General features: G+C 41.2%; 1 protein-coding gene across 1 annotated transcript in view; it reads left to right on the forward strand.

The window, feature by feature from the left end:
• The window catches only part of SPG11 (SPG11 vesicle trafficking associated, spatacsin), a 106,427-nt gene that overhangs the window by 50,206 nt on the left and 31,989 nt on the right, over positions 1-24,232 (forward strand). Inside the window, exons 24-30 of the mRNA XM_081112393.1 lie at positions 4,057-4,216; positions 5,815-6,087; positions 6,924-7,124; positions 8,204-8,311; positions 14,828-14,990; positions 17,247-17,461; positions 18,585-19,338. Coding sequence (XP_080968519.1) covers positions 4,057-4,216; positions 5,815-6,087; positions 6,924-7,124; positions 8,204-8,311; positions 14,828-14,990; positions 17,247-17,461; positions 18,585-19,338 — 1,874 coding nt within the window. The remainder of the gene's footprint in view (positions 1-4,056; positions 4,217-5,814; positions 6,088-6,923; positions 7,125-8,203; positions 8,312-14,827; positions 14,991-17,246; positions 17,462-18,584; positions 19,339-24,232) is intronic.

A 24,232-nucleotide genomic window follows, 5' to 3' on the forward strand; every position in this document is an offset into this window, starting at 1 on the left:
GATCTTAAATATAATAATGTTACATGGAATAAACATTAATATCTTAAGAAAAACGATTTTAAATATGATAATGTTAAATGCAATAAACAATTCAAGAAAAATGATCCTACATATGATATTACATGCAATAAACATTAATATTTCAAGAATAAAAGGATTTTAATTATAATAATATTACCAAAACTGTACTAACATAGTATGATATCACAAAAGTTGTAGGAAATATTAAAAAGCTGCAAATAACAGGATTACTTATTTTATATACTAGAATATTCCCCCCCCCCATGTCTCTATTTTTGTTCATCAGTTTATGTTGTTTATTATATTCCAAAAATGAGTGAGATCATATGATATTTATCTTTCTCTGACTGGCTTATTTTGCTTAGCATGATGCTTTTAAAGTCTATTTTGTCGGATATGAATATTGCTACTCCAGCTTTTTTTTTCTTTTCTATTTGCATGAAAAATTTTTTTCCATCCCTTCACTTTCATCCTCTCTGTGCCTTTTGTTTTGAGGTGGGTCTCTTGTAGACAGCATATAGTTGGGTCATGTTTTTGTATCTATTCAGCTACCCTACACCTTTTGACTGGAGCGTTTAATCCATTTACATTTAGGGTTATCATTGAGGGGTACTTATTTATAGCCATTTTAATTCTGTATGGCTAGGTTTCTCTCTCTGTTTCTTCTTCTCAGCAATCCCTTACAGCAATTCCTTTAGCATTTCTTGTAATGCTGGCTTGGTGGTGATGAACTCCTTTAGCCTTTTTTTTTTTGTCGGGGAAGCTCTTTATTTGACCGTCTATTTTGAATGATAGCCTTGCTGGATATAGTAATCTTGGTCTCAGATCCTTGCTTTCCATTACTTTGAGTACTTCATGCCATTCCCTTCTGGCCTGTAGAGTTTCCGATGAGAAATCAGGTGTCAGCCTTATGGGAACTTGTTTGTAGGTAACAGTTTTCTTTTTTCTTGCTGCCTTTAAGATTCTCTCTTTGTCTTTAATTTTTGGCATTTTAATTATGATGTATCTGAGCATGGGTCTATTTGGATTCTTCTTGTTTGGGGTTCTCTGTGCCTCCTGAACTTGTGTGACTTTTTCCTTTACCAAGTTAGGGAAGTTTTTTACCATTATTTCTTCAAACACCTTCTCTATTCCTTTCTCTCTTTCTGCCTCTTCTGGCACACCTACTATTCTAATATTGTTACATTTCACCACATTGTCCCACAGCTCCCTTAAGCTGTCCTCCTGTTTTTTAATTGTTTGTCCTTTTTGGTTCTCTAATTGAGTGATATTTTCAACTCTGTCTTCTAATTCACTGATTCAGGCCTCCACTTCCCCTAATCTGCTGTGTATTCCTTCCAGTGTGTTCTTTATTTGTGTTATGTCATTCTTTATCTCAGACTGTTCTTTTTTCATAGTTATATATCTTTTTTCATACTGTTGAGCATTTTTAACATCATTACTCTGAACTCTGTTTCAGATAAATTTCTTGTCTCTGCTTCATTTATCTCTTCTGGAGAATTCGCTAGTGCTTTCATTTGGGGGTTGTTCCTTTGCTTCCTCATTTTGGTTGTCTGTTTGGGTTTGTGACTATGTATTAGGTAGATCCTCTACACCTCTCAATCTCTAGTGCAGGACAGTATTAAAGGCTGTTTCTCACTAATTGGATCAGGCAAAGACTCAAAGCCTCCAGAAACCACCTCTGTCTACAGACTAATAGGATTCCAACTTGAATTGCCCCCAGGCAATCATCCTCAGGTGTGGTGAGAGTTTTTTCAACAGGATGGGGCAGTTGCTTCTGCCTGGAGGCTAATTGTTACTTTTAATCTCTTAAGTCAGTGGTTGGCAAACCTCGGCTTTCGAGCCACATGTGGCTCTTTGGCCCCTTGAGTGTGGTTCTTCCACAAAATACCACGTGCGGGTGTGCACGTACAGTGCGATTGAAACTTCATGGCCCATGCACAGAAGTCGGTTTTCGGCCTGGGCAAGTCTGTTTTGAAGGAGTGGCGTTAGAAGAAGTGGGGGGTGTCAGTTGGTCAGGTGACAGGACACACGGCGCAGGCAGGCCGGGGAATACACAGTGTGGGGGAGGCGCGAGCAATTCATTCACGAGTTGAGTGTGGATGGGAGAATTGGAAGGGGTCGACCTCAGCGAACGTATCTCAATCAGCTTGAGGATGTTTTTAGCAAAGGCCAGCTTAGGAGTACCCTAAGTCAGTTAATAACAATGTACCTACCTATATAGTTTAAGTTTAAAAAATTTAGCCCTCAAAAGAAATTTCAATCGTTGTACTGTTGATATTTGGCTCTGTTGACCAATGAGTTTGCCGACCACTGTCTTAAGTGGACTCAGGGCAAGGTGTTTTCCAATAGGATGTGTCGACTGTCTTCCCCCCGGGCAAGGTAGATGTCTATGTGGGAAAGATGTCCTCTGCTGTGTGAGGGAATGACTCAGCCCAAGGAACTTGGGGTGTCTGCCTTCTGAGCTCTATCCCCCAAGACCCCAGTCCTGGGTTCTGCTCTCATAGCTCCAGTCCACTTCACCCTCCCTCTGTCAGAGTACAAGGTGGGTGGCTCCACAGGGAATTTTTGTGTGTGGCCCTTTAAGAGGATGCCCAAACTTTTAGCTGCCACTCCCTGGCAGACAGCACCCCACTGCTTTTCACAGCTAGATGTTATGTGGGTACCCTCCTCATTTTGGTGCTCTCTGCTGGGGAGCCCAGCTCCGGGATTATCAGTGGCTCTCCCCACACCTGAGATAACTCTCCGGGACTTCAGTTGCCGTGTGTGGGTGCCTGGCCAGCCCTTTCACACCTCCATCCCTCCTACCAGTCTCTATGCCATCTCCATCTTCAGTCCTTGGGTATCAGGGTTCTCTCCTGTGAGTTTTCCGTTGATTATTCAGGAAGCCTTTCCGTATTTCACTTGTAATTCCAGCTTGTTCCTGGAAGCATGTCCATGCAGCATCCTCCTACTCTGCCACCATTTTTAATCTTGTCATCATTCCCTCTTAAGAGATGGAGTTTCCAAGAGATGGAGAGGAGCTTTACCACCTCCACTGCCCTACTGGTCAGGAAGTCTATTAAATTGTAGATGTTGAAATCATTTCAGAACATGTGGGGTGGATATCAGAAAATTTGACTCTGATATCTTTAATGTTTTCTTGCTGATATGTCAGTTGATACTGGAATTTGAGGTGATCATCTATCCACAAAAGCTTCTCTCCTTTTACAGAGTGGGGCAGAAGTAGGTTTACAGTTATGAGTGTGAAACAGTTTATCCTTGAATTTTATTGTATTATTTTCCATATGAACAACTATAAACCTACTTTTGCCCCACCCTGTACGTTCTTACTATCCTTCCTCTGTGCTATCCCAGCCACCCAGAGCATGGGTACCTACCATTCTCCTGAAACACCTATCACTGATTCTGTCCTCAACAGCTTCCTACTTTCAGCAGGAACAGGTATCTTCCCCTTAGTGAGGAAGTCCAGGCCCCTGTCAGGGCTCTGATTCTCTGAAGTGAGTCATGAAAGATAATTAAGCACTCAGAAGATTTCTTGAGTGACTGTTTTCTCACTTTTCCTAAAGATTATACATAGTTTGATAGATACTTGCTTGATAAAAGGAATGAATTGTACCAGCATGCTAAGAAAGCTATTGTGTGTTAACAGTTCTTTTTTGTTTTTTTCAAAACAATCTAATAAATATTTGGTATTTTTTGAAAAGCTTTTTATTTTTTTAAATATATTTTTATTGATTTCAGAGAGAAAGGAAGAGGGAGATAGAAACATCAATGAAAAAGAATCATTGATCGGCTACCTCCTGCATGCCCCTACTGGGGATCAAGCCCACAATCTGGGCATGTACCCTGACCAGGAATTGAACCTCGACCTCCTGGTTCATTGGTCAATACTCAACCACTGAACGACACCAGCTGAGCTTGAAAAGCTTTTTAGAGAATATACTGTAGTTAAATTTATTTAATTTTTCAGTTTAAAACTAAAGCAATATTTTAACAAGTTTTTCTCTCTACCACTCCCACCCCCAATTACAGGTTATACAGCGAATCTAGCATCCAGTGGGCATTGGTGGTACAGTTCTGCAGGCTCCATAATATAAAACTGAGCACGTCTTACCTTAGAGAATGTGCCAAAGCAAATGATTGGTTACAGTTCATTATTCACAGCCAGCTCCATAATTACCACCCAGACGAGGTAAGCCACTGATTGTTGCTAATTATGCAAGAGGATATTGGAACACTTCTTAGAGTGAAAATATTGTCCTTTCTGTTGTGAACACATAGGCTTTTTTTTTTTTTAAATATATGATACTATTATTTTTACTAAAATTTTAGTGGGTTGGCTTCAGACAAAGGACTAGTCATTATTACTAAAGAGATGAAGGAAGAACTTTGTGACTCCAGACTGCAAATGGAAATTCACTCAAAAGCAGCAAACAACTTTTAAAATTATATGGTCACCTCCGAGTGGTTCAGGTTGAGAAAGAACAATTTTGCTTATGTTTTTTTCTAACATTTTCAGCTCCAGCTGAAATTGAGACTTGGTTATCTGCCTTGTGCATTGTTGGTGGGATTGCAAATTGGTGTGGCCCCTACGGAAAACAGTATAGAGGTTACTCAAAAAATTAAAAATAGAACTATCTTATGAACCAACAATTCCACTTCTGAGTATTTATCTGAAGAAATCTCAAACAAAATTCAAAAAGATATATGCACCCCTTTATTCAATGCAGCATTATTTACAATAGCCAAGATATAGAAACAATCCAAGTACCCATCAATAGACAATTGAATAAAAAAGATGTGGCACACCCAGTTGGTGTGGCTTAGTGGTTGAGTATCAACCTAAGAACCAGGAGGTCACGGTTCAAATCCTGGTCAGGGCACATGCCCAGGTTGTGGGTTTGATCCCCAGTGTGGAGGGTACAGGAGGCAGCTGATCAATGATTCTCTCTCATCATTGATTTCTATCTCTCTCTCCCTCTTCCTTCCTCTCTGATATCAATAAAAATACATTTAAAAAAAAGATGTGGCACATATATACAGTGGAATATTATTCAGCCATAAAAAGAATATCTTACCATTTTAGACAGTATGGATGGACCAAGGGGTAATTATGCTAAGTGAAATAAATCAGACAGAGAAAGACAAATACTATATGATTTCCCTTATATGTGATACTAAAGAACAAAACAAATAAAACAGAAATGGACTCAGAGACAGAGAACAAACTGAGGGTTGCCAGATGGGTAGGGTTTGGGAACTGGGTGAAAAAAGGTGAAAGGATTAAGAAGTGCAGATTGGTAGCTACAAAATAGTCATGGAGATGTAAAGCATACCCTAGGGAATATAGTAAATAATATTATAGTAGCTACGTATGGTGCCAGGTGGGAACTATTTATTGGGGAGTCACTTCATAAAGTATATGATTGTCTAACCACTATGCTGTACAACTGAAACTAATCCTATATAATAAAAGCCTAATATGCAAATCAACCAGATGGCACTGATGTGCACTGACCACCAGGGGGCAGACGCTCAATACAGGAGCTTCCCACAAGCTCGTAGGCCCCAGGCCAGCCAAGGCGGGTGCCAGCGTGGGCTCCCCATCCCCCGATCACCCTGCTGGTCGCCCCACAGATTGGCCCTGATCACTGGCCAGGTCTAGGGAACCTACCTGTGCATGAATTTCATGCACCAGGCCTCGAGTATAAAATAATATTGAATGTCAACTATAACTGAGAAATAAAAACAACTTGGTTGTCTGTTTTAATCGTCTAATGTGTTTTCCAGGTGAAATCTCTTCTCCAGTATTTCAGCCCTGTCCTTCAAGACCACTTAAGGCTAGCTTTTGAGAACTTGCCCTCAGTGTCCAACTCCAGAATGGATAGTGATCAAGTCTGCGACAAGTCCCCCCAGGAACTCCAGAAAAGCAAAGAAGAGAGAACTGATTTCTTCGAAATTCTGCTCCGGTGCTCAGAGGAGCCAGACTCCTGGTGCTGGCTCCTGGCTGAAGCAGTGAAACAACAGTCCCCTATTCTTAGTGTCCTAGCCTCATGTCTGCAGGTGAGAATCATTGAGAAGCCTAAATTAAAGAACCAGAGAGTAATAGAAGAATTGGGGAGGGACAAGAAAGGCTGATAACCAGAGGGTGTAGGGGGAATGATGATATTGAGGCTCTAGCCCAGGGCTGGGCAAACTTTTTGACTTGAGGGCCACAATGGGTTCTTAAACTGGACCGGAGGGCCGGAACAAAAGCATGGATGGAGTGCTTGTGTGAACTAATATAAATTCAAAGTAAACATCATTACATAAAAGGGTACGGTCTTTTTTTTTTTTTTTTTTAGTTTTATTCATTTCAAACGGGCCGGATCCGGCCCGCGGGCGTAGTTTGCCCACGGCTGCTCTAGCCTAAGGTCACTGCAACTCTTTATGCTTCTCCAGTGTGGCCATCCAGTGCACTTCTTTGTGCCTTGACATATAATAGCTTAAGTGGTCAGAGCCTTGGTTCCTGGTTGGCAGTCACAGAGAAGGATGCTTTGGTGGACTGACCACCACTGCCTCTGAGCAGGGAAGAAGGATACTCCAGACAGTCCCTTGGTCAGCAGCGCTGTGTGTTTTCTTATACTTAGTACTTCCCTCACTTTCACATATATCCTCTCAGTCTCTTGGCCTTTTCACCTGCCATACCCTACAGGATGGTTTATAAAAGTCCCTTGGTTGTTCATTAGAGTTTATTTCACCTTTGAAGGATTTTCAAGCCACTTTAACCAATTTAGTGAGGTGATTTTTCCTGAACAGGAAATAGCCATCTGTAGTTGTAGCATTGCTGGAAACTTCCCTTGTCAGGTAATCCAAGCCCAGTTGTTATTTTATTTTGAAAAGTTTTTATTCAATGGTAGGATGCCAGTGCTATTTCTTGTCTCTGTGTTTGGATCATCGCTTCTGTGGAGGACAGTATTGCAGCTGAAGCAATGGGACACATCCAGGACTCATTGGAGGGCCATACATGGGACCTTGAGGACTTCTCAGTCATCTGGAGAACATTATTAACAAGGCAGAAGAGCAAAACTCTCATCAGAGGTTTCCAGCTTTTCTTTAAGGTATTTATTTATTTATTTATTTAAATATGCTTTTATTGATTTCAGAGAGAGGAAGGAAGAGAGGGATAGAAATATCAATGATGAGAGAGAATCATTGATCGGCTGCTTCCTGCATGCCCCCTACTGGGGATAAGCCTGCAATCCAGGCATGTGCCCTGACTGGGAATCAAACTGTGACCTCTTGCTTCATGAGTCATCATTCAACCACTGAGCTACACCAACCAGGCCTAAATCTATTTTGTAGCCCATAACAAATAATGATAATAGAACTACCATTTATTTAGCAGAGTGCTTTCTATACATTATTTTAGTCAATTCACACAATAATCCCCAAAAGGTAATTGTGTTAGGATATTATGAAGTGGTCTTATCCTCATTTTACAGAGTAATAAACCAAGGTTTACAGAACTTAAGTAACATGCGCAGGATTTCACAGTAATTTAGTGAGCAGAGTACTTACAGTTCAGATCCATACTTTCTAATTCCCAGACTCCTGTGCTCTGACTGGAAAGCTCCCACTGAAGTGTTGGAACTGTATGGATTGATGCCACAGGCAGCAAGCAGTAGGTTGGCAGGTCACTGGAGCCCATTATCAGGAAGTGTATGTAAAGGTTTCCTAGCACCATCTAGTGGACTATGTCCTGCTCTTGTGTGTTGGACCAAGTATAGGATAGACAGAAAATGGACCGACCTTTGAGTAAATGTAACTGCCTTTCTTTTTAACATACATAATTTAATTCTATGAAACTGCTATTAATAATATTTGTCTTTTACTTTAACCTTCTCTTATATTGCCATTATTCATGAGAAAATAGTATTAAGTTCAGGATTTTGTCTTTTTTTTTTTAATATGTTTTTATTGACTTTAGAGAGAGGAAGGGAGATGGAGAGAGGGATGATAGAGAGTCATTGATCGGCTGCCTCTTGCACATCCCCTACTGGGGATCGAGCCTGAAACCTGGGCATGTGCCCTTCACTGGAATCGAACCGTGACCTCCTGGTTCATAAGTCAAGGTTCAACCACTGAGTCATGCCAGCCGGGCAGGATTTTGTAATTTCTTTCAAACTCTTCTTCAAAGGATTCCCCATTACTACTGATGTTGGAGATGTATGAACTCTGTATGTTCTTCAAGAATTATAAGGACGCCAAAGCTAAACTACTGGAGTTCCAGAAGAGCCTTGAAACTGTAAGTTAGAATAATATGTTCTTTCTTACTGACCTGAAATTTGTTAGAGTGGCCTGCTGTCTGCTAGTGGTCGGGATGTGACATTAGGTAAACAGCTGTTATGTGGTGTAATTCAAATGAAATCATTTGTACTGTGCCAGAGATAGCGAGTCAGGGTAGGAGTGACAGTGGCCTTGCTTATAAATCACCTCAGTTGCCAAGGATGACAGGTTTCATCTAATGTGCTGACTCTGATCAGTATCCTGATGCGGCAGCCAAGCTCAGTGGGAAAGAAATTCATGGTATCTGCTATGGATACTAGAGAAGAGTATGGTGATACATGGGCCACGTTTTAATAATTCAAGATAGCCTGTCCAAAAGAAATATACCTTAATCCTGCCTGGAGTTTTGGCACTTTTACCTTCTCTACCACAAAAGAGCTCTATGATAAATAAGACAAAGCTATTTACTGATTTTACACAACAAATTTATAACAGTGGAACCTCAGTATAGGCTTTTGCTCTCAATCACATTGGTCTTCACTGTAATGAAGATTATTATTTGAAAATACAGAATCAGTTATTCAAATATGCCTGAGTTTTCTAAATCACAGAAATAGGGACATTAATTTCCTTGGTTTATAACTCTCCATGGCTTGGCACCCTAGTAGGTATCTTCTTTTGTTATTTGTGGTCAAATATACATAACATTTACCACCTTAGCCATTTTTAAGTGTACAGTTGTATTAAATACATTCTCATTATTGTGTAACCATCACCACCATCCACCTCCAAAATAACTCTTTTCATCTTGTAAAACTGAAGCTATACCCATTAAACAATAAATCTTTATTCTCCCCCTATCCCTAGCCCCGGGCAACCATCATTCTGTTTTCTGTCCTTATGGTTTTTACTACTTTAAGTATCTCATAAGTGGAATTGTATAGTAGTTGTCTTTTCATGACTAGCTTATCTCACTTAGCATAATGTCCTCAGAGTTCATCCATAGCATATGCCAGGATTTCCTTCCTTTTTAATGCTGAATAATATTGCATTGCATGTATATACCACATTTTGCTAGTCCATTCATTCATCAATGGACATTTGGGTTGCTTCAACATTTTAGCTATTGTGAATAATGCTGTTACGACATGGTATACAAATAGTTCTTTGAGATCCTGCTTTCAATTCTTTTGGGTGTTTACTCAGAAATAGAATTGCTTGCTGATATGGTAATTATACTTTTAATATTTTGAGGAATACCATACTGTTTTCCACAGTGACTACCATTTTACATTCCTAACAGTATTACATAAGGGTTCCTATTTCTTTACATCCTCACCAATACTTGGTCTCTGTTTTTTTAATAGTAATCATACTAACAGGTGTGAGGTGGTGTCTCATTGTAGTTTTGATTTGTATTTCCCTAATGATTAGTAATGTTGAGCATCTTTTCATGTGCTTATTCGCCATTTGTGTATCTTCTTTGGAGAAATGTCTATCTAAGCCCTTTACCCATTATTTTTATTGTTGACAGTATGCAGATGTCCCCCATTTTCTTCCCCTTTGCTCCTATCCACCCAGCCCCTTTTTAAAATTGGGTTGTGTGTTTTTTTTTATTGTTGAGTTTCAGGAATTCTCTACATATTCTGGGTATTAATCCCATACCTGATATATGATTTGCAAATATTGTGAATTGCTCTTTTACTCTTTTCATAGTATCTTTTTATACACAAAATTGTTACATTTTCATGAGGTCCAATTTGTATATTTTTTCTTTTGTTATGTATGCCTTTGGTGTCATTTCTAAGAAATCATTGCCAAATCCAATGTTATAAAGGTTTTGTCCTATGTTTTCTTCTAGTTTAATTGTTTTAGGTCTTACATTTAGGTCTTTTGTCCATTTGGAGTTAATTTTTGTATAACTTGTTAGGTAGGGGTTCAACTTTATTTTTTTACATGTGGGTAGTCAGTTTTCCCAGCACCATTTGTTGAAAAGACTGTGCTTTCCTCATTGAATTGTCTTGACACCCTTGTCAAAAATCATTTGACCATATATGCAAGGATTTATTTCTGGGCTTTCTTTTCTATTCCATTGGTCTATATGTCTGTCTTTATCCCAATGCCACATAATTTTGATTACTGTAGCTTTGTAATACGTTTTAAAATCAGGAAGTATGAGTTTGTTCTTTTTCAAAATTGTTTTGGGCCCTAGCCGGTTTGTCTCAGTAGATAGAGCGTCCCAGGTTCGATTCCGGTCGAGGACACATGTCCAAGTTGCGGGCTTGATTCCCAATAGGGGTGTGCAGGAGGCAGCTGATCAGTGATTCTCATCATTGATGTTTTGATCTCTATCTTCCCTCTCCTTTCCTCTCTAAAATAAAAAATAAAAAGAAAAAGAAAAAGATTGTTTTGGCTCTTTGGGGTTCCTTGGGATTCCATATGATTTTAAGATGGGTTTTTCTGTTTCTGTGAAAGCATCATTGGGATTTTAATAGGGATTGCATTGACTCTGTAGATTGCTTTGGATAATATTTACAATTAGACTTCCATTCCAGTAACATGGGATGTGTTCCCATTTTTTATATCTTTAATTTCTTTCAGGAGCATTTTGTAGTTTCATTGTACAAATCTTTTACTTTCTTGATTAAGTTAATATCTTAAATATTTTACTCTTTTTGATACTGTTAGAATTATTTTTATAATTTCCTTTTCAGATTGTTAATTGTTTATAGGAATGAAACTGGTTTTTGTGTGGTGACTTTTTCTCTCCTGTTACTTTGTTGATTTCATTTATTCTGAGTTTTTTTCTGTGGGATCTTTAGAGTTTTCTACATATAAAATTATATCATCTGATGTTTCTCTCTCATCGATGTTTCTAACTCTCTATCTCTCTCCCTTCCTCTCTGTAAAAAAATAAATAAAATATATATAAAAAAAATTATATCATTTGAATAGAAATAATTTTACTTCTTTTTTTTTCATCTTGGATCACTTCTTCCCCCTTCTTCTTCCCCCCGAAATGCTCTGGCTAGAACTTCCAGGACTGTGTGGAAAAGAAGAGTTGAAAGTGGGAATCCTTGCCTTGTTCCTGATTTTAGAGCAGTGTTTTCAGTCTTTTGCCATCGAGTACGATGTTCACTGTGGCTTTTCACATATGGATTTTATTATATGGAGGAAGTTTCCTTCTGTTCCTCGTTTGAAATGGTGTTGAATTTTGTCAGATACTTTTTCTGCATTGAGATGATCATGTGGTGTTTTCTTTTGTCCTATTGATGTGGTGTATACATTGATTGATTTTTGTATGTTGAATTATTTTTGCATTCCAGGAATAAATCCTATTTTGTAATGGTGTATAATCTTTTTAATATGCTGCTGAATTCAGTTTATTAGTATTTTTTTGTTGTTAATCCTTACCTGAGGATATGTTTTTTTCATTGATTTTAAAGAGAGTGGAACGGAGGGGGAGAGACAGAGAGAGAGAAACATCGATGTGATAAAGATACATTGATTGGTTGCCTCCTCACATGTTCCCCGACCAGTGCCAGGGATGAAGCCTTCGATGAAGTATGTGCCCTTGACTGGAATCAAACCTGGGACCCTTTTTTTCTGAGAATCAGTGCTCCATCCACAGAGCCAAACGGGCTAAGGCTATTAGTATTTTTTAAATGATTTTTTAAATTGATTTTTAGAGAGAGAGGAAGGGAAAGTGAGGGAAATATCGATGTGAGAGCAAGACATCGGTTAGCTGTCTCCTGCATGCCTTGTACCGGGGATCAAGCCCTCAACCTAGCATATGCTCTGACTGGGAGTCGAAGTGGCAGCCTTTTGGTGCACCGGATGACGCCCAACCAACTATGCCACACCGGTCAGGGCAGTTTGCTAGTATTTTGTTAAAGATTTTTGCATCAGTGCTCATAAAGGGTATCAGTATGTAGTTTTCTTCGTCTTTGCTGTCAACCTTATGTTGGTTTCATAGAATAAGGTAGGTAGTGTTCCCTCCTCTTTAATTTTTTGGAGAAGTTTGAAAAGGATTGGTATTAGTACTTTAAATGTGTGATTTGCCAGTAAAGCTATCAGGTCCAGACTTTCCTTTGTTGGGAAATTTTTGATTGATGATTCACTAGTCATAAGTCTATTCAGATGATATATTTCTTTGTGATTTAGTCTTGGTAGGTTTTGTGTTTCTGGGAATTTATCAACTTCATCTAGGTTATCCATTTTTTGGCATATAATTTTTTCACAGTACTCTCTTATAATCCTTTTTATTTTCTGTAGAATCAGTAGTGATGTCCCTACTTTCATTTCTAATTTTAGTAATTTGAGTCTTCTCTCTTGTTAAAAGTATATTGTTTAATTTCTAAAGTTTTGTGAATTTTACAGTTTCCTTTTGTTACTGACTTCTAACTTCATCCCACTGTGGTCAGAGAAGATACTTTGTATGATATCTGTCTTTTAAAATCTATTGAGACTTAATTTGTATCCTAACATATGGTCTGTTCTGAAACATTTCATGTGCATTTGAGAAGAATGTGCTTCTTGTCATTGTTTCTTCTGTCTGGTTATTCTGTCCATTATTATGAGTGGGGTATTAAAGTCTCCAATAGTTATTGTGGAACTGTCCATTTCTCCCTGCAGTTTCATCAAGTTTTGCTTCATATATTTGGTGGTCTGTCATTAGGTGTGTACGTGATTATAACTGTCATATTTTCTTGCTGTGTTGAACCTTCTATTTTGTTGTTGTTGTTAATCCTCACCTGAGGACATTTTTCCATTGATTTTTAGAGAGGGTTTTTAATTTTAATGAGTTCAGCTTACCAGTTTGAGTTTTATGTTTAGGTCTTCCCAGATATCTTCTTATTCTTAGCTGACTTGTCCTGCTGCAGCCTTTTGCAAAGGGGCAATGCAGCTGCTCCATCCTTGCCTCAACCCTCTATTCCCATATGTTTGTTCCTTTAACCAGTTCCATCATCTGCCTGCTGGAGTTTCTCTTCATAGGGCAACAGAGGTAAATAAACCAGAAATAAAGACTAAGAAATCATGTTCTAATTCAAACTAATGAGGCCTGCTACTTGGGGTCATTTTCCTGTTAATATTTTTATCATTTCCTTGAAATACGATAACTGAGAACCTTCTTAATTGAGAATCTTCTCTAGTGATATTATAAACTACTAGAGACCTGGTACACGAAATTTGTGCACAGGGGGTGGGGGTCTCCTCAGCCCAGCCTGCACCCTCTCCAATCCAGGACCCCTTGGGGGATGTCCAACTGCCAGTTTAGGCCCAATCTCGCTATCCTGGACTGCTGGTTCCTAATCACTCACCTGCCTGTCTTCCTGGTTGCCCCTAACTGCCTCCCGCCCCCTCCCCCCACTGCATGCCGGCCTGGTCTCCCCCAACTGCCCCCCCCCCGCCGGCCTGGTCGCCCCCCCAACTGCCCCTCCCTGCCGGCCTGGTCACTCCTCACACTCCCCCCGCTGGCCTGGTCGCCCCACACAGCCTGTTTGTTCAGTCGTTTGGTCGTCCCTCACTAATCCCCCTGCTGGCTTGGTCATAGGCAGCCATCTTGTGAGGGCGTGAGGGTTAATTTGCATATTACCGCTTTATTATATAGCACTAGGGACCCAGTGCAAATTTGTGCACCTTGAAAGGAACTGTGGGCCATGAGGCTGCAGTAGGCACAGGGGCGGGTCTCAGCCCATCCTCTGTGCCCCTGCCCAGCCCCTCCCCCTGCGCCCCACCCCCATCCCCTGTCTGCGGGCAGTTCCTGCCGCCACCACTCCCATACGCTGATGGCGCCAGCCCCGCTCTCACCCGCTGACGGTGTGGAGTGATTGGGGCCAGCGCCAGCAACGGGTGCAAGCGGCAGTGGGACTGCGGCGCAAGGGAGCAAAGAATTTTCAGTAACCACCAGAGGCTCGCCCCAATGACAGCGACTGGTGCCCTGCCTTGATCTGGCGCCCCTGCTCACCCGCTCCACCACCCCATCGTGACCAATGCCTGCCATGTTCCATACACACCCCCTGGTGGTCAGCACACGTCATAGCCGTTCCAGTTGTTCAGTTGTTCCGGTTGTTCCGCCACTCGGTCTATTTGCATATTAGCCTTTTATTATATAGGATAAGATAACTATTAGAACCAGCTCAGCAATGTTAAGCAAGTCTTTCTAAGAGGTCTTCTTTCATATGTGAATTGCCAAACTTCTGGATTTAAGGGCAGCCTATATCCTCTGAAGAAGCTTTTAAGTGAAACATGTTTGCTTAATTTCATAGCAACTCACAGGGCTGTTAGTCAGTAAGGGGGTGTATTTGCATCAGTTCACTCCAAAGTAGTCCTGGGTCTCTTTCCCATCTTTGACTTTCATGCACACAGTTCTCTACACCAAGATGCACACAAAGAGGCACACTGCTGCTTCCTGCCATCGAGAGGACCTGAAGAAGCATCCCCTTTGTGACAGATCAGCACCTTAGATGGCCATTTGGAGGTTTTGAGTTGTCCCTGTGAAACCACTTTCCCTGACCCTGTCTTTTTTTTATAGCTTGAAACAGCACCCATAAAGGTCCACGCTGCCATCCCTGTCCCATGGCTGAAGGAGCAAGTGTCTTTTCTTTTGATGCTTATGCTGCAGCAGTGCAGGACCCAGTACGAGCTGGGAAAGCTTTTACAGCTGTTTGTTGGGATAGAGCATCTCTTCTCTGAGGGTAAGACAGTCCTTACAGTTAAGTTGCTGTTAAGAAGTTAGCTGTCTTAATCTTGAAAGTATTTTAGAAGGGCATTCTGGGAATTAAAATGCATATGATATATATATAACATTACATTTAAAGTTCATAACAGGATATGAAGGAGAGATTATGAAACTTCAATCATGGTTAAAACATTTAAAACAAAGCACAATAGGATATAACATAAGTAATAGAACTATCTACTCATCCTAAGCAGTTGTCAAATAGCCACAGTTCCCCCTGGCTAGCCTCTGCATTACCCTGTCACTATCATGCCTTTCTCTTACAAGTCAGCTTAACATATCATCACTGCTCAGAGTCACAGGCTTGTTTCAGGAATGTCTAATTTGTTTTGAAGGTCTCAGACAAATTACGCTTATTTTTTGCAGGTGTTTCCAGAAATTGGTAGTCTCTAAGCTTGTTGATTATTGAATAAAACCAGTATTGCCTTACCTTCTTTCTACTTGTAATAATTTCAAGTTTTTGTTGAATAATAATGTTATTCTTTTACACTAGATTCTGACGTTTTCACTACTAGGGTTATTTTATCACATTTAAACTCACATAGGTTCAGCTAAAGAGCTCAGAGTTGCACAGAACACAGAGAATGCTGGACTCAGTGCCATTGTTGCAGGCTGTGGAGCTGATGATGGGGAGAAGAGAGGCCTGTTTCCTAAATGTAGGGCATAGAAGATGACTTTGTAGACAAGAGAGTAGATCCTTTTAACATATTGGTGTTTTCATTGGTTGGTAATAATTTTGTTTTGAGAAATGAATTTCCTGTTTTCTTGCTAGAGTTGCTCTATCCTTAAAAAATTAAAAGGATTGTCTAGATTGTTAACATTACTATAATGCTTTTATTCATATAATTTAATTATTTCTATTTTTTTAAAATATATTTTATTGATTTTTTACAGAGAGGAAGGGAGAGGGATAGAAAGTTAGAAACATCGATCAGCTACCTCCTGCACACTCCCTACTGGGGATGTGCCCGCAACCAAGGTACATGCCCTTTACCAGAGTCGAACCTGGGACCCTTGAGTCTGCAGGCTGATGCTCTATCAACTGAGCCAAACAGGTTAGGGCTAACTATTTCTATTTTTATAGAGTGTGTGTGTGTGTGTGTGTGTGTGTGCGCGCGCGCGCGCGCGCGTCACATACGTGCTTAGAGAAAAGAAAAAAAAAATTTAATCTGTATTTTATATGATGCCAGCAAAGAAACGCAGCATGCTCACACTGGTGTTTATTGTGCAGGATGTCTCACTGTCTCTGAATTACCTGAATCAGACCACAGCCCAGCAGGTGACATTGGAGCAGGCACATATAGAATGCTTTTCTTGCTCTTCCCCTATGGTAGGGCACACATAGGATTCTCAGATTATTTGGGAATGGGAGCAAAACCAGCCACATAAGCCGTAACCGGTTTGACTCAGTGGATAGAGCATCGGCCTGCGGACTGAAGGGTCCCGGGTTTGATCCCGGTCAAGGGCATGTACCTTGGTTGCGGGCACATCCCCAGTAGGGGGTGTGCAGGAGGCAGCTGATCGATGCTTCTCTCTCATTGGTGTTTCTAACTCTCCATCCCTCTCCCTTCCTCTCTGTAAAAAATCAATAAAATATATTTTTAAAAAAACAGCCACATAAGTTGTTGGCAGAGAATCCCTAATGTTACTGTGGATAAGAATTTCCCAGGGACATCAGGAAGAGCTCAGCTGGGCCTCACTGGGTTAAGTAGATAGATATCCAGAGGAGCAAGTGATGCTCCATTCTGAAGACAATGTGCTACTGGCCAGCTGCAGTTTCAGCTGCTCTACAAGTCTGTGTCTTAATACCCATGACACCGCATTGAATGAACAAGTGAACAATCTTAAAAACAAATTTGTTCAAGGTAGGAGAAAAATACAGAAAGAGATGAGACTGACCTGAATGAATGGCCAAATCTTCCCAAGATTGACTGGAGTTGCTACTGCATAGTAGACCACCAACCTCTGCTCTGTGTTTAAAGCCAGATGTGTGGGTTGAGTCCATGTGCCAACCTCTAATAGATCTTACTATAAAGGAGCTGCCTATGGCTTCCTCTGCTCATTAACCAAGCTAGAAAAAGAGGTTTTTTATTTTTCCTTTAACCACATTATTATTTTAAATATACATATTTCCCTTCCTGATATTTAATTAAAAATGCCATAGTGGCATTTTTTTTAATGAAGTGTTTATATCCTCTTTTCTTTGGTACAGGTCCAGATGTAAAGAAGCTGTGTATCCTTAGCCACATTTTGAAGGATACATCCATAGCCATTAATAATGTAATTATTACCAACTATAGCCTTCAGAATTTTCAGCAGGAATGTAAATCTATTTTGGAAAAACTGGAGACGAATGGACAGTTTGCTTTGGCTAAGAGGGTAGCAGAATTAGCTGAGTTACCTGTGGACAACTTGGTTATTGAAGAGGTAAGGTAACATAAGTCTTTTAAGTTATTTAAAGTCTTAGCTTTTTGCCCTAGCCAGTTGCTCAGTGGTTAGAGCATTGGCCCGTGGACTGAAGGTTCACGGGTTTGATTCCTGTCAAGGGTATGTACCTTGTTTGCAGGCTCGATCCCTGGCCCTGGTTGGGGCACACGCATCAGGCAAACAGTTAATGTGTCTCTCATCAATGTTTCTCTCTCTCTGTCTCTCCCCCTCCCTCTACTCTCTAAAAATCAATGGAAAAAATATCCTTGGGTGAGGATTAACAACAACAAAAAATCTTAGCTTTTTGAACCATCAATAAACCAAAAATCAAATGAGATATGCAATTTATAGGAGATGAGGCTTTTTTACTTTTGATACACATTAGTTTCAGAAGTGGATGAGCCTAGAATTCCCATTTTTTAATAATGTATGCTTTATTATTGTTTTTATTGATTTTAGAGAGATAGGAAGGGAGAGGGAGAGAGCAACATTGATCAGTTGCCTCCTGTATGCACCCCAACTGGGGATTGAACCCACAACCTGAATATGTGCCCTGACTGAGAATTGAACCAGCAACCCTTTGGGGCATGGGATGACGCTCAACCAACTGAGCCATACTGGCCAGGGTGAAGAATGTATTCTTTATTCTCTTTTTTTTTAAACTATTTCATCAATGATTTCTTCTTTTTTTTTTTTTTTACATATTTTTATTGATTTCAGAGAAAGGGAGAGGGAGAGAGCTATAGAAACATCAATGATGAGAGAGAGTCACTGATCGGTTGCCTCCTGCACAACCCCAACTGGGGATCAAGCCTGATACCCGGACATGTGCCCTGACCGGAAATTGAACCATGACCTCCTGGTTCATAGGTCGATGCTCAACCACTGAGCCACACCGGCTGGGCAAGAATGTACGCTTTAAATATAAGGTTGGCTTAGGTGGCTTTTCCTTGAACCCCATTCAATTGGATAAATTTAAAATTGTTTTCCATTCCTTAACTTTCCAGATAAAATACCCAGAAACATCTGTAGCCATGCCTCATATTCTTTGACTTGGGTTTAAAAAGTATGGTGTAATTAGGGAACAGTAGCATTTATGATACTTTTTAATAAAATTTCACAGGTAACACAGGAAATACAGACCTTAAAACACATTGACCAGTGGTCCCTGAAACAAACAAGAATTGACTTCTGGAAAAAATGCCATGAGAATTTTAAGAAAAATTCCATTTCAAGCAAAGCAGCTTCTTCCTTTTTCTCAGCCCAGGCCCTTGTGGCACGTGAGTACCCTACTGAGGAGGGACAGAGCAGCACTGAGGAGTGCCATCTGCTGCTCACCCTGGCAGGGCATTGGCTTGCTCAGGAGGACCTGGTCCCTGTGGAGGAGCTGGAGGAGCTGGAGAAGCAGATCTGGCTCTGCCGTATCACCCAGCACACCCTCAGAGGAAACCAGGAGGAAAGAGAGCCCACATTTTCTCAACAGATCTCAGCTAGTGGTGAACTTTTCTTTGACAGCCTAGCCAGTGAATTTTCATTCTCCAAGTTGGCTGCCCTGAACACATCAAAATATTTAGAACTTAATGGCCTTCCATCCAAAGAGACTTGTGAGAACAGACTAGATTGGAAGGAGCAGGAGTCACTAAACTTTTTGATTGGGCGCCTATTGGATGATGGTTGTGTGCATGAAGCCAGTAGAGTATGCCGGTACTTTCACTTCTATAACCAAGATGTTGCCTTGGTACTGCACTGCAGAGCACTGGCTTCAGGGGAAGCTAGTGTGGATGACCTACAGCCAGAGATCCATGCTCTCCTACAAAGTGCTGAGCTGCTGGAGGAAGAAAAAGAACCTCGCATTCCTCTAAGGAAAGTCTCAAGCAGTAAGTAAAGGAGATCAAGCTGCCCTCAGTCCTAACCAGTGTGTTGGCACTCTTTCCAGGAAGCAAAGGGTCTCTTTTGAGATAATATTTACACTGTTAAAAGGATAACAACTCTTTTCTAGGTAATCCATAGGCTAGTTAATTAACTAGTTGATGAAGTAGAAACACTTATGTGATAACTAGCTGTGTATCAAAATTAGAGGGACTCCATCTGACTTGTAATTACAGTGGGGCCTTGACTTACGAGTTTAATTCGTTCCGTGACGGAGCTCATAACTCAAATTACTCGTATGTCAAATCTTAAAGTGAACAAGTGAGACACGTGATGCTAGGCTGATGTTGTGGCGTTCACTGTGACATTCGCTGCGCCAACTAGCGGTGGGGTATCTGAAGCTGGCTCGTAACCCGAATTTTAGCTCGCAACTCAAAGCAAAAAATCGGCCGAGAGACAGCTTGTATCTCGAAAAACTTGTTAGTCGGGACACTTGTAAGTCAAGGCCCCACTGTAGTTCATTGAACTTTATTCTACACAATAATCATGTTTCCAGGTGTACATTGATAGTGTATAGAAATATGGTTAACTTTTATGTTAACCTTATATCCTGCGACCTTGCTAAACTTGCTTACTTTAGGGGTTTACTTGGATTCCTTGGGATTTTCTAAGAGAGAATCATGTCATGAAATAGAGACCGTTTTATTTCTTCCTTTCCAATCTGTATGCCTTTTGTTTCTTTTTCTTGCTTTATTTTACTGGCTAGGACTTCCAGTATATTGGATATTCTTTCCTTGCTACTGATCTTAGGGAAAAGCATTCAGTCTTTCATTATTAAGCACAATAGTAGCTGTAGATGTTTTGAAGATGTGCTTTCTTAAGTTGAATATGTTTCCTTCTAATCCTAGTTTGCTGAGAGTTTTGAATCAGTGTTGAATTTTGTCATGTTTGTTCCGCATCCATTGATATGATCACGTGTTTTCTTCTTTAAACTATTAATATGGTGGATTACATTAATTGATTTTTTTCATATTGAACCAGCTATGCATTCCCAGGATAAACTCCAATTGATCATGGTGCATTATTCTTCTTGATATATATTAATGGAATCAATTTGCTACTTGGGAATTTTTGTATTTATGTTTATGAGCAATATTAATCTGTACCTTTTCTTACTGTTGCATTTTTGTATCAGGGCAATGCTTGTTTCATGAGTTGGAAAGTTCTTCCAACTCTTCTATTTTTTGGAAAACATTGTGTAGAATTGGTGTTATTTCTTCTTTAAATGTTCAATAGAATTTACCAGTAAAACAGTCTGTACCTTAAAAATTCCGTTTTGAAAGACTTTTAATTATGAACATTTTTTTAAATTTAGTCTTCAATTTTAGTTATTGTAACTTTATATTTTTGCATAGTCTTTTTAATTGTTTGCTTTAGGGATTACATTATACATTTTTAACGTTCCAGTATATTTAAAGTCAGTATTTTTTATTAGATATATTGGGACAACATTAGTTAATAGGATCATATAGGTTTCAAGTGTACATTTCTATGATATATCATCTGTATATTGTATTGTGTACCCACAACCCAAAGTCAAATCATCTTCCTTCACCATATATTTGGCTAAAGTTGGTATTTTACCACTTCAACTGGAATGCAGAAACTTTACCACATGTAGATCACTTTATTTCTCTCTCTTTGTATCCTAGTTGTATATCTACATACATTGGAAACCCATCAAACAATGCTATAAATTTTGCTTTCAACCAAAAAGTATATTTTAAAAACTCAAGGAGAAAATAATTTATTATATTTACTAAGATATTTACTACTTTTGTTGTTCTTCCCTCGTTCCTGATATTTCAAGTTTCCTTCTGATTTCTTTTTTCTTCTGCTTAAAGGAGTTCTCTTAGTAATTCTTTTAGAGTTGTCTGTTAGTGACAGATTCTCTTTGATTTTCTTCATTAGTTTTCTTCATATAAGAACTAGAGGCCTGGTGCATGAAATTCGTGCACTCTTGGGGAGGGGGGTCCCTCAGCCTGGCCTGCGCCCTCTCACAGTTTGGGAGCCCTTGGGGAATGCCTGACTGATGACTTAGGCCCATTCACCAGGAGCGGGCCTAAGCCATCAGTCAGACATCCTGAGCACTGCCACAGAGGCGGGAGAGGCTCCTGCCACCACCGCTGCGCTTGCCAGCTGTGAGCCCGGCTTCTGGCTGAGCAGTGCTCCCCCTGTGAGAGCCCACTGACCACCAGGGGACAGCTACTGCATTGAGCATCTGCCCCCTGGTGGTCAGTGCGTGTCATAGCGACCGTTCTGCTGTTTGGTCAATTTGCATATTACTTTTTTACTAGGGGCCTGGTGCACGAAATTCGTGCACTGGGTGTGTGTGGGGGGGGGGAGTGTCCCTCAGCCCAGCCTGCCCCCTCTCACATACTGGGAGCCCTCAGGCGTTGACCCCCATCACCCTCCGATCACCTGATCGGCCCCTTGCCCAGGCCTGACGCCTCCGCCAGAGGTGTCAGGCTTGGACAGGGGACCCCCATCTCCCCCCGATCACTGGCTCTGGCCCCCGCCCAGGCCTGGGGCCTCTGGCCCAGGAATCATGCCTGGGCAGGGGACTCCCATCTCCCTCTGATCGCTTGCTCCACCCCCTGCCCAAGCCTGACACCTCTGACCCAGGCTTCAGGCCTGGGCAAGGGGACCATCATATCCCCCCAATCCCCGGCTCCGCCCCCCACCCAGGCCTGATGCCTCAGCCAGAGGAGTTGACCCTCATCACCCTCCGATCACCAATCACCGGATCGGCCCCTTGACCAGGCCTGAGGCCTCCGGCAGAGGTGTCAGGCCTGGGCAGGGGACCCCCAGCTCCCTGCGGTTGCAGGCTCTGTCCCTGCCCAGGCCTAATGCCTCTGGCCTAGGCATCCGGCCCAGGCAGCGGGGACCTGCAGTGGCAGCGGGGGGCGCTGCGATTGTGGGCTTCGCTTTGGGCCCAGGCAAGGGACCCCTAGCTCCTGGGACTGCCAGCTTCGACCGTGCCCAGCTCCCATCGCTGGCTCCACCCCTACTTCCTGCTATCACTGGCCAGGGTGGCAAAGGCGCCTGATTCTCCGATCATGGCTGTGGGGCAGGGCAAAGGCGGCCCTGGGGCTGCCTTTGCCCTGCCCCCCAGCTCTTAGCTTCCCCCTGGGTTTCCGATCACTGTCAGTGGCAGGGGGCTTCTTCCTGCTTTCCCTTTCACCTCCCTGCATTGTGCCTACATATGCAAATTAGCCGCCATCTTGTTGGCAGTTAACTGCCAATCTTAGTTGGCAGTTAATTTGCATATAGCCCTGATTAGCCAATGAAAAAGGTATCGCCGTACGCCAATTACCATTTTTCTCTTTTATTAGTGTAGACTATATAGGATGTCTCTATTTCACTTTCATTTCTGAGGGATGGTTTTTGCTGGATATAGAAAATTCATTGCCCTAACCCCGTGGTCAGCAAACTGCGGCTTGCGAGCCACATGCGGCTCTTTGGCCCCTTGTGTGTGGCTCTTCCACAAAATACCACGTCTGGGCGCGCACATACAGTGCAATTGAAACTTTGTGGCCCATGTGCAGAAGTTGGTATTTTGTGGAAGAGCCACACTCAAGGGGCCAAAGAGCCACATGTGGTTCTTGAGCCACAATTTGCCGACACTGCCCTAACCAGTTTGGCTCATTGGATAGAGCATCGGCCTGTGGACTCAAGGGTCCCAGGTTCGATTCTGGTCATTCGATTTCTTATTTTTTTATTTTGATTTTTAGATTCAATTGTTGATAGATATGTATTTATTGCCATTTTATTCATATTTTTTTTTATAAATATAAGTCACGGCGTTTTGTTTTTTAAAATATATTTTATTGATTTTTTACAGAGAGGAAGGGAGAGGGATAGAGAGTTAGAAACATTGATGAGAGAGAAACATCGATCAGCTGCCTCCTGTACACTCCCTACTGGGTATGTGCCCACAACCAAGGTACATGCCCTTGACCAGAATTGAACCTGGGACCCTTGAGTCTGCAGACCAACACTCTATCCACTGAACCAAACCAGTTAGGGCTACTGTTCATATTTTTTATCTTTTTCTTCTTCTTCCTCTTCTTAAAGAATACCCTTCAACTTTTCATGTAATACTGGCTTGGTGGTGATAAACTCCTTTAGCTTTTTCTTATCTATGAAGCTCTTTATCTGACCTTCAATTCTGAATGATAGCTTTGCTGGGTAAACTTCGTTGTAGGTTCTTTTTTTTCTTTTAATTAAATCTTTATTTTTCAGATTATTACATTTGTTCCTCTTTTTTTGCCCCCCATAACTCCCCTCCTCCCAGTTCCCGCCCCACCCTCCGCCCTCACTCCCCACCCACTGTCCTCATCCATAGGTGCACGATTTTTGTCCAGTCTCTTCCCGCATCTCCCACACCCCTTTCCCCCCCAAGAATAGTCAGTCCATCCCCTTTCTATGTCCCTGATTCTATTATAATCAACAATTCATTCTGTTCATCAGATTATTTATTCACTTGATTCTTAGATTCACTTGTTGATAGATGCATATTTGTTGTTCATAATTTGTATCTTTACCTTTTTCTTCCTCTTCCTCTTCTTAAAGGATACCTTTCAGCATTTCATATAATCCTGGTTTTGTGGTGATGAACTCCTTTAGCTTTTCCTTATCTGTGAAGCACTTTATCTGACCTTCAATTCTGAATGATAGCTTTGCTGGATAAAGTAATCTTGGTTGTAGGTTCTTGGTATTCATCACTGAATATTTCTTGCCACTCCCTCCTGGCCTGCAAAGTTTCTGTTGAGAAATCAGCTGACAGTCGTATGGGTATTCCCTTGTAGGTACCTGAGTTTCTTTCTCTTACTGTTTTTA

The sequence above is a fragment of the Myotis nattereri genome (genome assembly GCF_964212035.1).
Source record: "Myotis nattereri genome assembly, chromosome: 1".
Classification (NCBI taxonomy): domain Eukaryota; kingdom Metazoa; phylum Chordata; class Mammalia; order Chiroptera; family Vespertilionidae; genus Myotis; species Myotis nattereri.